This window comes from Euprymna scolopes, chromosome 32 (assembly GCF_053919585.1).
Source record: "Euprymna scolopes isolate OS-2025 chromosome 32, ASM5391958v1, whole genome shotgun sequence".
NCBI lineage: Eukaryota > Metazoa > Mollusca > Cephalopoda > Sepiida > Sepiolidae > Euprymna > Euprymna scolopes.
The window spans coordinates 3688704-3704698 of record NC_136513.1 but is presented as its reverse complement, the minus strand read 5'-3'; the positions used below and the strand labels follow the sequence as shown (position 1 = coordinate 3704698).

Here is a 15995-nt window from a genome sequence, read left to right as displayed (position 1 = left end):
CGGCATCGTGAATTCTTACATGGCCGGAAGTCTGTGGAAACAGCTCCCAGACCTGGTCGCCCCCCTTCTGCCATTGATGAGGCATCTGTCCGTCAAGTTGAGGCTGCCATTTTGGAAGATCGGCACATTACTATTCGCCAAATAGCCCAAGATATCAAGATTAATATAGGGTCTGTGGAAAATATCATTCATGACCATTTGCATATGCATAAGCTGTCTTCCAGATGGATTCCCAGGTTGCTCACACCATTCCAGAAGTGAGAACGCGTCGAGTGCTCGAGGATGAATTTGGAGATGTGCCAAGAAGATGAGTCAAAGTTTTTCAAAAGACTGATTACACAGGATGAAACCTGGGTCCACCACTATGATCCAGTGATCAAAGCCTAGTCAATGCAGTGGAAGCACTTGGACTCACCACCTCCAAAGAAGGCAAGTATGCAGCCCTCCGCTGGCAAGGACATGCTCAGTCTTCTGGGACCAGGATGGAGTAGTGATGACAGATTTCCTGGCAAAGGGTACCACAATTACAGGAGCCTGCATCACTTTTGAGGAAATTAAGGGAAGCTATCAAAATCAAGAGGCGGGGCAAGATCAGCAAAGGTACTCTCCTCCTGCAGGACAACGCTCCGGTCCACAACTCGCATGTCGCCAGATCAGAAGCACGGGCGTATGGTTATGAAATCCTTCCCAGCCATGAAGTTGTTTTTGAAAGGAAAGCGTTTCACAGATGATGAAGCCTTGATTTCTGAAGTCACGTTGTGGTTGAAGGACCAATCTGGGGTGTTCTACAAAAACGGTCTCCAGAGCTGCATCAAACGATGGGAGAAATGCATAACTCTGGGTCATTCCTATGTAGAGAAAGACTAATAACTTTGTCAAGTTTCGTTGCTGTACTGCTATGGGAAGTGGGCCAGGGGCATTACTTATTGCACGCCCCTCGTATATATATATATATATGCTATTAGAAATATTAACAATATTTTCTCTTAACCTTATTTTTCCACCTTATTTTTTTAAATTTTATTTATCAACGTGAAAATTAATAACTTCTTTTTCTTTCTTTTTAAAAATATTTCCAGGAATATCTGCTTTACTACAAAAAATGCTAGTTTTATTTTTGTGTCTTTATCCCCCCCCCGATGAAATCAAATTATTGTTCAAGATATATTGTGTATTTCAATACAAACATCGTTTCCGAAACGATCGTACAATCTATTGATGTTTTTTGTTTTCATTTTGAAACTGATTTTTAATTAAAAAATTATGAATCACTTTATCCATATTAAAATAGATCTAGGATATCTATGCCTAGCGAGCTTATTATATATCTACAGTACAATGAGCACTGTTTTCCTTTAATAGTATTAATACATTTACTAGTACATTAATATAAACTCTTCTCTTTAGACTCTAGGTCTAATTCCCTAAAAATACACACACACACACACACACACACATATATATATATATATATATATACTAGCAGCAGTACCCGTCGTTTACTGGGTTCAAAAAAAAGCCTTCAAAAATGAACTCTCATTTTTTATAGTATGAAAAGTTATTTAAAGTGTGTTAGCATGAATAGCTTCAAATATGGGCTATCGGAACTGAAACAAAATATGATGAAAAAAAAAGCAAAATTTTGCAGAAATATATATTTTATATCAACATTGCTTGATTTTTCTAGAAATCACAGAAGAATGAAACTTCTAATATCCCCACCCATTGCCCCAGTTCAATTTCTAAATTACAAAGAGAAGGTAAAACATAGAAATATAGAATTGCATAGTGGATTCTCACGCAAGCACCTAAACAAAAAGGATGGATATGATTCACTGAAATAAAAACAATGACACACACGTATAATTAGTTACGACGAGAATAATATATGACCAACCTTCGTAGTGTTAAAAAGTGGGGTTAATCCCTACTAAAAGAATCACTTACCTCCGCCCATTAAATCAATTTGGAAAGTTTTCTAGAAAGATACAAAGATTCTGTCACACTTTTGAGCATCCAAATTAAAATTATTTTCCCTTGATTCAAAGATTGGGTAATAACCGACTTGCGAACAACGTACACTTCTTTATAGACAATATATCTAGTTTTACTACTATGGGTGAATATGAAAAAGTAGTTCTAACTCCCTACTCTAGAAGCACCGGCATATATCGATCCGTGTAAAAAAACAATTCTCTACTAAATGCAAACTAGCAATTCGTAGTGTCTTACCTTGTGACTTATTGATATACATTTCAAAAGATAAACGTATGATGAAGTGAACGTGTTTGAAAACAAAAGGAATGTTGGAAGTATTAAAGGAACTCGAGAGATAAAACACCTTCCCTTTTTCCACACCCGAAAATTTTTTTGGCCTCGAAAATATTTCTGATAAATTTCTTGATAACGGGTTTTGTACCATTGCATAACGTTGGTAGTAAGAGTTTGCGCAGAAGCATAACAGGGATTCAATTGAAGGCAATAAAAAGGATCACCTGGATGGCTTGAGAAAATTCAAAATCCAACTGGATAATTGACTATTTCAGAATCATCTATAACGGAGCCTACGGATTATTTATGCTCAGTTCCTGGCAACATTTTCACAAGTATATCATATAAAATATTCACTGCAATATTTTCTGGTGCCATAATTGCTTTTTTACAAAAGTAATAATGATTTTTAAATTTTGTCGAAACCAATTTAGATGAGTGAAATAGGATTTGACAAATATTTTAATCATTATGATAAAAATAAAAGAGTTAAACTAAACTAATCAGTTACTTGAAAAGGACAAGAACACACAGACGGAAAATAATATAAAATAGTTTAACCTTCCATTCGTTATAAATTATTTAAATATTGATAAAACCCTATTTCAATCAACTAAATGCGTTTCGGCATTACTCACAAAAAACTTTTATATTTTAGTGAAAAACATTCTATAAACACTAGATAGACCTGATAATATTGTTAAAATACACCTGTTCAAACTAAGACATGCTTATCACAGCATTTTATATGGATCTATATAAAACATAAACTTATAAAACTTTGTGACATATTTCCATTCAATAGGCGCGAATGAAGACACTATAATTTTATTATGTTACCTTTTTGTAAACGGAAACATACCTATCTATACTACTATAAATTTAAGTGTTTTATGTATTCATATTTATATTAAAACCCTTGTTTTTCTAGTTATTTTAAAAGAAAATACAACTTTGTCATATATGGATCGTGGAATTGCATTCATCTGCAAAAGATCTGGTTAATCAGTATATTCTGTTACACATTTATTTTAATTATTCCTCATTAGTTTTTTTCGGTTTCTTTTGAGATGATCATCTTTAGTTTACTGTTACGTGTAATTATATTCATGCAGATGTTCTACGTGATTTATACTTGCGTAATATTTGCATAAAACTCCTTTCTATATATATTTATGTATGCGTAAATATATTTGTTTAAAAATTACCTACCAAACTCCTATTTCAGTTTTTGGTCTACAGACATGAAACTTAATATCTAGGGGATATGAACCCATGCAAAACTTTATATTTGAGTTTTATCCGGGGAAAATCGGCGCAAAATGTGAAAATAAAAAAAGAAAGAAAAAAACGACGGCAATAAGAATATGCATGTGTAATGTATTAGCGGTTGGTTCATGTTTTAATTTTTAACCTTGCAGCAATTATGTCTTCATAGCTCAGGAATCAGTGTCAAAACAAAAAGTAAATCGTAAGCTAAATGTTTTAGCTTCGATTGTCGGTAGTGGCGGATGAGCCATTAAAAACCCCAAACCTTTTCAATCATTACTATATAAATGGTTGAATATAAAATAATAATAAATACGAAATCAACATTAATCAAAATATCATATATAAGCGTATTTTACAACAATCTAACGCCGATACCAAAAGTCTTTGTTAAAGTGTGTGGCATATTTCCATTATATGGATACCAGGCGTGAAAGCACACCCCACAATTTTATTATACCATCTCTGCTCAAGCTGAAGCATAATTATCAAAGTATTCTTATTACTCAAGCAGATATGAGGACTTGAAATGTGCCGAAGACTTTTGAAATACCCTAGATAATAATATGCGTTTGTTTTAGAGTTCAGGTGATCTTTATTAAATCGCTGTTTAGAAAAGAAATTATAATGCGACTTCCTGTTCCAGTCTATTCTAGGTCCATATCAAGACTAAGGATATTTTAACGCTGACATCAAGTGGCAATATTTCCTTGTCTGGAGTGGCATTCATAATTAACAAAAAATAACAGATGGTCTTGAACATAGTTATGCCATGAGAGATCGTATTCTGATTTGAAAGTATAGAAAACATTTGATGGTGACGTATAGGAATAGCGGTTTAATTCGCTTGGTATACATTTTAAGCTTTGTTATTTCGCAGGTACGGTTTTTCTACCATTTTCATGGTTACCACGTAGTGAGTGTATCTTTAAAGTTGGTGAATGTGTGCGATGCGAGCAAAAAGCCGATTACTCTTTGGAGCACGGATGAAGCACCGGGAGGAATGGATATTTGGAGAAAGGCAGTTGGAACTATTAATGTTTCTTACAGGTAAAATTTTTAATTACATTTCTATTTATCTAGATTTTCTTCCGAAGACAGATTTTTATATGCGAACTTTCTGGATTTATATAAGTATTTTTTTTACACACTATGACAGTTCGTTTTTATCTATGTAGGATACTTTATGTATAATATAAATTTATAAAAAATAATTCTGATTTAGATGTGTCAGGAAGTTTGTATAGTTATTTGGATAAATCTCTATTGAAACGAAACACCACAAATTTAATGAAATAACGTATGAAACTAATAAAATCATTGTAACGTATCCTGTATTAACGCTAATACATTGGTAGTGATAATTTAGCATTTCTAGATGCGTATGAGGTGCTTTAAATAAATTTATAGACTTTTTCGTATGGACACTTTTATTGATAGTACATACATAAAATGCTACTCACTGCACATATACAGTTTTTAAAAATCTGGAAAGTCCCATGGAAGTTCTACTCTTTGAGCATGTCAATGACCCCGTCATAACTTCTTTCATATCCTCAATTGTCTTATAACTGACAGACTGTAAGGCTTTCCGTGAGTATAGGGAATAACCAAAAGTCACATGAAACACGTTCTAGACTATGGGGAGGGTTAGGAACTGTCTTGATGTCCATCTTGGTCAAATAGTTTGTGACAGGGATGGAGTTGTAAAATGGTACATTCGCGCAAATTTTTCGTTTTTCGCGAATAATTGTGTGAACATGTCCCACACTGACATGAAACTGTGAACTTATTTCTTGTATAAACACATGACGGACCTTATTAATGAAAATCTTGATTTGGCCAATCAACGCAGGTGATCTGACTTCCTTACTTCTCTCACACCTCTCATCATTGCTCAAAGACTCTCTGAGTTTCATGAGTATCTTATACCACTCAAAAACTGATGCTTGATTCAGTCCGAAACATTCCAGATGTATCTGTGGTATTTTTCAAAGTTTTAAACAAAATGTTATTGCATATCGTTCTTTGTATTTTTGAAGTTCAGCAGCTGTGACAATCAGGTTTTAGTCCGGTGTATTCCAATTTAGGTGGAGCTGTTTATTTGAACTTGAAATCAGAAAAAAATGGTCAGTTATCTCAGAATATGTATAGCAATAGCTTACTGGATTTTCAAGAGTCTACGATAATTTTAAATGCTTGTACAAAAAACTCTGGAAACTTATTTAATGCACCGGGTATCGCGTGATTACATTTGCATACACGCACTTGACCGGCTTAATTTCGTTAAGCATTCGTTCCCACACATGGAAAATTTCCCCCAAAGGAGTACAGCCTGAAGTCTCTCAACAAATTTTTGTGAAGCACCTGTTAAACTTTTCAACCCTCTTTAGAAGCAGGGTTCAAACAAATAACCACTTATCCAACCGTGATACAACAAATGTATTTCAATCCATTTTTGTCTTATGTCTATTTATTTAATTGTTAATGTGCCTAGTTATACCTGTCTATTTATCTTGTATAATATGCCTGGTTATACCTGTCTATTTATCTTGTATATACGTGTCTATATATCATGCATGTGCACATCTATTTTTATATCTGATCGATCTTCGTATTTTTATTTATGCAAACGAAGATGATCAGGATTAAAATACGAATTAAGACCTTTTTCCATTCAAGACGTAATACTATTTAGTTTTTACTAGCAGAAGTACCCATCATTTACTGGGTCAGAAAGCGCCATCAAAATAGACTGCGATTTATATAACAATATGAATAACTTAAATACTTTAAAACTGATATTTATTTTCTACATACTTTTTGCATCTTATATTCCTTTTCGTGTTATAAATGTACAGGCAGACGGACACACAGACGTATAGCTTTATTACATTGTCCTCTAGATGTACAGAAAAAGGCACACACAGATCCGAAGTCGCTCGGATACACTTTGTGTGGGTAGGGAGGCAATTGCTCAAACGAGAATGTTGACCAGTAATGGGAATGTTTATTGACACAAAGGTATGACAACTAATTAGAGTTAAGCATTATAATTGACTCCCATAAGGCCCCGCCTCGGTTGGTGAGATTGAGCGATGTAACCCGTATTACGATGTAACCCGGTTGAATTTCGAGTTATAAGTGAAACAACTGGGGCCCCACCTTCGTTGATGCGGTTGAGCGATGTAAACCATCAAAACTTTTCCAGCCCATGGGCTACCCTTGTATATTGGGCAACTCTACAAATGTACATCAAACGGTATGGGTGTGCACAGGGTTTCCAGTTATAAGTGATCCCTTCTAAGGCACAACCCCTGTTGATGAGAATGAGCGGTGTACCCTATCAGACCGTCCCTTCCACAATGGTGGGTTATCCTGCCAAATTTAGTAACTCTACGCGAAAGAGCTTGAGTGTGCATAGGTTTCTCTCTTATAAGTGACCTCCCCCGCTGCGGCCTCATTTTATCATACTTATTTAAGATCCTTGATGCTTCTTTTATCATTGTATTTGCTGAGTTTAATAGTAAACCATATGGGATTATTTTCATGTACAGACAGACATACACACATATGTTGAACTTTATTTTTTTCTTATTCTTAAATATACAAATTTTACAATGTTTACGTATACAATGTTTTAATGCAACTGGAGAATGAACTTCACGATTCGTGTTTTACAAATTTAGATTTCTTCCATTCACTCCAATCAATACGCTTATCCGAAATATATCTTCTATGAAGAAGATAGCACAGTTTCTGACCATGTAACTATATTCTCATTCCTCGTACGCATTAAAACCGAAAATATGAAATGGTATAAATGAAATTCTAATAAAGCACACACATTATTTTATTTCAAGCTCCTTATATCATATAGCTTCTGACAATAAAATAAGAATAAAAGGATAGCTGAATTCAAAGTCCAAATGCTTAAAATTACTTTTATATATCGTAAATATATTTACTCCGGTTAATCGCTTTACTTAATGACGTATACATAATAAGTGTCAATTAAAAGCACCTACATTATCTGGCACATGTAAGAAAAAAAAAACAAATTTAACAACAAAATAAATAGGTAATACACGTAAACTTATTTTTTTCTCATTATTACCGTTTAAAATTCGAGCGATACTTATTAACAACTGATTACGATGAAATAATCATCGAAACCTCTTCAAAACTAAACCATACCCATTCGCTTTGCTTGAGAAGCAATAAATGTCTGCTACGATTTCAAATGTTTTTTTTTTTTTCGGAAAACATCTTCGCATATTTCTTGTGTGGATTATTTCAGTATATTTTAACCCCAAACAATGCAAATTGCTATTTCGATGTAGGGGGCTACTATCATGACATACATTGTAAGAACAATATGTAGGGAGTTGAGCAGAAAGATGTTTGTTCACATTACACTTGAACTTCGGCATGGAAGTATAGTTGAGGAAGCAGGAACCCGGAAGGAAATTCGAAAGTCAAGTCTAACAGTTCTGGGGAAGAAATTATTAGAATTGAAGGCTTTCTTACATCTAGGAATCTCTACTGTGTATGAGTGAAAAGTTGCTGCTTGTTAGGTTTCTCGGAGGAAATTACGCCGAGGGGGGACGATGGCTTGTAGTTCGTCGGAACATCTACCATTAAAAGTAAAACAGACAGATGGATGCATCATTTCGTCGATGTGAGAGAGGGTAAAGCTTATATAACAAGTCAGGATCTATCAAGTTGGCAACTTCCACCCTCAAGTACATGAGGTAGAGAGAGAGAGAGCCCACTTTTTTTACAGCAGTCTTGACAATACTCTCAATGTATCTGTTCCAATTCATAAGTCTCTTGTAATTATTAAAGGAAACGAGCATAGAGTCTTGACAGCATTGAATGTTACTATCCATTTTTGAGTGCATTCCACTGCAGATTGGAGGTCTTCCTCTAGGGTTTCAACTATTGCCTTGGATATGTGTTCATTCGTTGTCCTCTCCTCCCTGTTATAGAGCGTGATGTTCTCAGCAAATATACTTGTCACAGAGTTTGGTTTATCAAGAAAGTAATTTATGAATATCAGGAATAATAAAGATCCAAGGATCGACCCCTAACGAACACCCGCATTTATATCATATTGTTTACACTTATGACAATCGAGAACAACAGGGATTCTTCTCTTATTTAAGAATAATTTAATTATGTTAAGTATTCGTCCAGTAATAAAATAGGATGTGATTTTCATCAGAAGGCCATTGTGCCATATCCTGTCAAAAGCCTTAGATATATCTAGGGCTACTAAACTCCCCTCCTCAGCCTTATTAAGTGCATGATATACACATATAAATTAGAATATTTGCAGTAGAACGGCCTTGCCTAAATATATATTTATGGTCGGACAGAAGTCTTGCAACTACAAGGTGGTGAACTAGAGCTTGATTAATTATCAACTCAAATATTTTGGCGAAAACAATGACGTCTCTAATGAGGCGATAATTTAATGGGTCAGTTCGTTCGCCAGAGTTTTTGTAAACTGATAATGAGTGGAGAGAATTGGAGAAACACCAGCAGAGCATTATTATTAAATAGTACAGCTGGGATGAGACCAGGCCCACATGCTTTTGAGGTATTTAGTTTCTTTTATGATATCATGTACTTGAGAAGGGGTGATTTTCAGATTATCTAGTGTGGTTTTTACCAGAAAAGGGAAATCAGGTAAGGAGTGATTCAAAGTAGAGTTTGATGCAAACTAACCGGCAAGCATGTTAGCTTTCTCGGTTGCAAACAACCTCACAATTTGTATTAATTTATTTATTGCAGACTACTATTCTCATCTTACAACTAATAAAGATGAGAATAATAGTCCACAATAAATAAATTAATATAAATAATACTCATCTCAATAATGAATTACAATTAAAATAATATATAAACCTCACAATTGTTGGATTGTAAGGGAATTAGTGATTGCCCATTATTTACCACAATGTTTTAGATTTTCCAGAAATCATGAGTTCCTACTTGTTGCGCTTCAATGAGTTTTCTGATGGTTCCGATATATTTTGTCTTAGCTCTCGCTACTTCCTTCTTACAATTACTACTAGCTTCTATAAAATTTTGTCTGCTTGTACTGGACTTATGCCGGATAAATCTGCGGTATGTATGTAGCCTCTGAGCAATGGCAGCTGCGCAAGTAGAAGCCAACTATTGGAGAGAGTGGGGGTTGCTTTCGTGCGGGGACATGTGCTTCAATTGCTGCTTTCAACCATTCACTGGTCTCATTTGCGCACTGTTCCGTAGGAAGAGCAAAGATATTTTGCTTACTGGATTTACTTACTGAATTTACTTACTAAATTTACTGCATTGATTTTAGCATAGTTTTCTTTATTTCATAAATGTTTTCCCTTCAGATTTCGTACGGCGTACTCACTTTTGTTTTTAATCATCACTTCTATGCTCACTACTGCTAGCCTCTAATTTTGTTCTCGGTTATAATTTTTGGTGTATAGAAAATTACTCTCTAGGTATTGTTTTTAGTTTTATTTTATTTTCTATCTTCTATGTACTCGCTCAATGAGTTAGAAATATTTCTACAATTGGGACGCATGCTCACATAATAATATTTGTGTCATCTTCAATTGTCTCTTCACTTTTCTTAGTAGCATCTCTTACATAATTGTTACACTCTACAATAAAAGTATCGTTCTCTGGCAGCATACAGAACATTTTAAATGAAGTATCACAACAGAGAACAAATAAGTCACTGTTTAGTTGATTCGGTTTATTTGCTTACTAGAACAACTCGTATCACGGCGGAAGTCAAGGATAATAATTCGATTTACAAAAAAAGTAATTGAATATCATTTTGAAAATTCAGAAAATAAATCGTTTGAGAGTAAGTAACGTTATTCTTTTGCATGAAATAAAAGTTGTTGATCGTAAAGAAATTTAGGTAAATTCAACTGTGTAACTTTAATTCGACTTGTTTCTACGATTACATGTAAACAGTCTGAACAATATATCCATGGAAAATATTTTTAAAAACTAAAATATTTCAGACTTAAACATAGACGATCACTTTAATATAAATATTTAATATACATTAAACAACCACTTCTAAAACTGTCAATCGAGAAATATATCTAAATAATTTATCAGTTAAAAGACGGGAAAATTCGGGTGGGGGGCATAATTAATTTTTTACTCATCAGCCTTAAATTTGTGTAATAAATATATAAATGGCAGATTGAAACTGTTCTAATTATACATTTCATTAACTTTTTAGAAAAGTCTTTTTTTTTAATTCTCCCATAAGTAAAAACTTGGCAAAAATATTGACCGTGATGGAATCTTACATATTGGACTAGGGAAATAATGACGATAACGAACATTAATTAATTTCATGGGACAATTTACACAACACGAACCTAACTGTTGTTTTTTTTTAATTTTTACCCAACCAGTAATTGACCCAGTTCTTACACAAAATAACTCTAATCTAACCCTTACATAGTACTAAAGTAAGTATAAGATTTAGCTTTCAGTCTCTTTAGTTCGTTCAGATTGTATAGAAGTACTGGGATTTGATTCATCTTTCTCTAAAAAGTCTTCACTGCATTGATCACGAGTTCTAGATGCATATTCATAATAATTATCAAAAAGAATACTCATCATTCATTGATACGTAAATAAATTGGGAAAGAAGCCAATTCGTGGCTTAGTGGAGGATGCCCTTTTATCTTCCCTACAACCTCCCTCCCACAGAAGAGACGTTGCGAGTCTATCTTTGTTTTATCGTTATTTCCATGGCAGGTGCTCGTCTGAACTCCAATCTCTGGTCCCCCCTCGCCAATCTTTTACGAAAAACACCCGTCTAGCTGAAGCCACTGTCAAAAACTTTCCCCACTCTTTATCTATGCCTAAATCAAAACGTAGATTCCATGAGCAGAGCTTCTTTCTTAGAACTGCACGCCTGTGGAACTCTGTTCCGTCTGCCTGCTTCCCTCCGGACTACAACTTGGATGTCTTCAAGTCTAACGTAAACAAATTCCTGATGAACCGCCCCCTTATGTAGACGCTTAAAATATCCACACTAACGTACTGTACTTACAATAACCCTTATCCCTGAGTGGCTTCCGGGCCTTGATAAGTGGTGACCACCTTGTAAAAAAAAAAAAGAAAATATATCCTAAAAAATTAAATATTATTTCCCTCCCTATTTTAGAAAAAAATCATTTCAAATAGAAACAAAATGTTTAATAAGCTAAATTAACGTACATCAACCTATATCTAGCGCACACATTTTTATTTCTTTAGAATATTGAGAATATATTCATTCTACGTCTCCATATTCCGGATGAATTTTACTGTTAATCTAAATAAGAATGTGGGCTTACGATATAAAAATGTATTACTATTTAAATTTTAAAATTCTTTTTTACGGATATTCTTCAATACAAACACCAAAAAACGGTAGCATCAAGTTTATTTCGTTTTGAGCAAACTACGCTGAGTGTGATAGTAGAAAAATACCACGGAAAAAAGTTTTGTATGGATTTGTTGAGATATTTTTTGTGTGATTTTTTTGCTGTCGACCTGAACACACTATTTAATCTGAAAACATAAAAATATTCTATTCTGTTCTATATTACCAAGAAATACACTTGGGTGTTTATGAAACATTTCTTTTGTCTTTACTAATCTACGTTACACCTTGTTTTTTCCGAGGAAGAGGTGCTATTTTTTCGTAAGACATTACTTCGACGTTGTATTTTGAGACGTCAAATTGGCGTTATGTATAACTTATTTTTGGTTGGGTAGAGATACATTTAAAATAAAAACAATTAAATGCTATTCTAATCACCTGCATAACTAAGTGTAAGTGTCTTTCTTTCGGCAGTATCAATACAAGCACACACACATACACACACACACATATATATATATATATATATATATACATAATTGTTTACTATAATAATTATTAAATACCTGCAGAAACAAGTGTTTCATCCTTTCGTAAATCATCAGTGGAGGGTGTCATGATTAACACGGGTCGATAGACTGGGACCATGCAACAGAAGCCATGTCTGGCTTCATTAACAAGGACCTAATCTAGTATAATATAATAATCCTATTATATATATATTTATATATATATATATATATATATATATATATATATATACTACTTAGATAATTATTTTATATTAACCTCAGAAAAGGGACACGGGTCTTGCTAGTACCAAATATAAATACATATCTATTGATAAGGGAACTCTTGCATAAAAACAAACAATAATGATTCATTGAGGACATCAACTTGCAAGAATAATTGTTAAATACGCATCTGGAAATTGGTATATTTAGGCACTAGTTTTTCATTCAAGCAAATATTAAATGCTATCGATGTAGCAAACTAATAATCTGTACAAATTTGAACACATGTGATATCCTCCCCGCTCTCATTCTCTCGTTTTTTCATCCTCCTCTCTCTTTCCTTGATTTCTACCTATATAGGAATCTGTTTAAATATATGCGTCAACCGTATCTTTTAGTTTACTATTTACCCGTTCTTTGCAGTTACTCCATTGAAATCAACGGACTCTGTGGAATCGGCGTCGCTTGTGATATTGCCATTGATGACCTTTCATTCTCACCGGAATGCTTCGGACATGGTAAGATTTAAAAATACTTCTAAATCATTTTTTCACCGTTCCATTTATGTTTAGATTTCATATTAAAACTTTTTGTAATACGAATGCATTACTTAAGTGCTAAAACATAAATATTTAAGGGAGTGTTTCTTTTATAAATTGCACATTTATTAGTAGTAGTGTTATATGTATTGTAATGAGATTATGTTTCCATTAATGTTGAAATAGTTCAGAACAAACGATTTTTCTATCAATTCTATCAGAATAATAAATAAATCGATTGTTTAGCAATACTAACTGCGGAAACAATTCTACCACAAAACATTAGCTTAATATATATATATATATATATATATATATATATATATATATATATATATATATATATATATATATATATTAGCAAAAGTACCCGTCGTTCACTGGGTTCAAAAACAGCCTACAGGAAATGGACTCTCATTTCTGAATGTATGATAGGTAATGAAAATGAAGGACTGTAAATTTAGGTTGAATTTGGGGGTATCAAAACCAAAGTAAAATATGATGAAAGTAAAAATAAAATAGAAAATAAACCCCATAATTTATTATACCATACCTGTTCATAATGAAACACTTATCACAATATTCTGTGGATCTATATTAAAACACCTTGTTAAACTTTGTGACATATTTCCATTCTATTGTGGTCAGGTGCGAACGAACACCCCATAATTTTATTATACCACATTTCTTCAAACTGAAGCATAATTATCAAAGTATACTTACGCAGATAGATATGAAAAGTCTTTATTAAAGTTTGTGCCTATTTCCATTCTATGGAGGTCAGGCGCGAATGCAGACCAGGCGCGAATGCAGATCTCACAATTTTATTATACCATCCCTATTTAAGTTAAAACATACTTATCAAAGTATTATTATGTACATCTATATCAAAAACATTTTAAACGTCTTTTTTTTCATACTTTGTGGAGCAGGCGCGTACGCAGACCCCAAAATTTTAATGAACCACCGTTTTGCCAGATCAAACATACCCATTCCTGTGTCTCAATACATCTTCTATCATTATATGTAATCAGTTTTTTTTTAAATAATCAACTATATAGGAGCCTATTCGTGACCAGACACACACCCACACATACATTCAGCTTTATATTATAGATATGTGTGTGTGCGTGTGCGTGTGTTTAATATATGAGTGTATTAGAAATTAAACGAAAATACAGAATGTGTTAATATATGTTCTTCTGACTGTTTATCTAGCCAACAACTACTGAGAACAAAAACAAGATATAAAGACATGACGACTTCTGCTCAGTAGGTGAAAAGTGTGTACCATGTTTACCTTTTCTTGTATTTTACACGACTACGTTATCACAAGGGCTTGCTTTGAATCGATTTTATCATTCGACATTTTAAAAGTATTTCAAAATCTGCCACATTCTTTCAAGCTCCCTATTAGTCTTTCTCTTTTTGTTCGTTGCTTTTTCCCTTTATAGCTTGTTGTTTTCTCCCAACTATATCACATAAAAGTGTCGGAGTATATGCAATACATTAGAAAAATCTTCATAGTAAATATGATAAATTTTTGAATTTCACAATATTGGCCAATATCAACTCATATATATATATATATATATATATATATATATATATATATATATATATATATATATATATTCTTATGTACATATATAAATATATGGGTGTCTGTGTTTGTGTGTGTAATTGGAAATTGACATATTTAGGCAGCAGTTTTTCATTCAAGTAAATCTTATTAAATGCAACGGAGAAACTTTGCGTTATGATTAATTTTTTTACGGTTTTCTGTATAATCTTTTTTATATCTAAATAAAAAATAACTTACTGATTTGTATACTCGAATTTTTTATTGACATATATTTTTAATTGACATATATTTTTAATTGGCATACATTTTTAATCGACATATATTTTTAATTGACATATATTTTTCATTGACATATATTTTTCATTGACATATATTTTTAATCGACTTTTCAGCGACTCTTAATATTTTAACTTATCATTACCTAACGCCGTTTACTGTATATTTTAGTTTTCACTTTGACTTCTCATTTTCGCCCATTCGCACTTTTACTTCAATACCTGAAGATGATTCGTGGACGAATCGAAAGTGCTCATGACAGCAACTATTATGGAACTTTTTAAAAAAAATATTTTCGATTTTGATATAAAAAAGATTAAACGGGGAATCGAAAAAAAAAAAGAATCATAGAGCAAAGTGTCTCCGTTGCATTTAATAATATTTGAAGAAAGATAGATGGATAAATACATAGATAAACATGTATGTTTTCCTTTCAGGTCTCTTGGAAATCTTACCAGATTCACACGCAATTAAAAGCAAATATATAAACAATGGAACGTTTTATAGTAACGATACCCATATGTGTTTCAGTGAAAATTCCGGTAAGTAATTACTCCCAAAATACAAATACAAACACAATAATTAATAGTTATATAGTGCAGGGAGCAATGAAAAAACTTTGCAAGTGTATTTGTGCAAGAGTAAGAGTCAAATTACAAGTAAGTGTTAAATGCGTGACTAGTGTCTGGCCTAAATTTCTTCAAAAACTGGCTTCAGTTCAGATTCCGAAAAATATTCCTTTCGCGGAGTCCGGTCGCGGTATTTATATGCACATGTATATTTAAAGCCACATATAAATAAGGAATAAAACTACCTGAGCCATTTCCCGCATACACTATACCACAACTGTCAGTAAAACATTATTACTGAGCCTAAGATATGCAGTGAGTAATATTACGGATGTTATAGAAATACTG

At 33.1% G+C, this 15995-nt stretch overlaps 1 protein-coding gene across 1 annotated transcript in view; it reads left to right on the top strand.

Moving 5' to 3' along the window:
* The window catches only part of LOC145256188 (uncharacterized), a 491452-nt gene that overhangs the window by 317030 nt on the left and 158427 nt on the right, over positions 1 to 15995 (top strand). The window contains exons 7-9 of the mRNA XM_080114776.1: positions 4421 to 4590; positions 13102 to 13196; positions 15516 to 15620. Coding sequence (XP_079970902.1) covers positions 4421 to 4590; positions 13102 to 13196; positions 15516 to 15620 — 370 coding nt within the window. The remainder of the gene's footprint in view (positions 1 to 4420; positions 4591 to 13101; positions 13197 to 15515; positions 15621 to 15995) is intronic.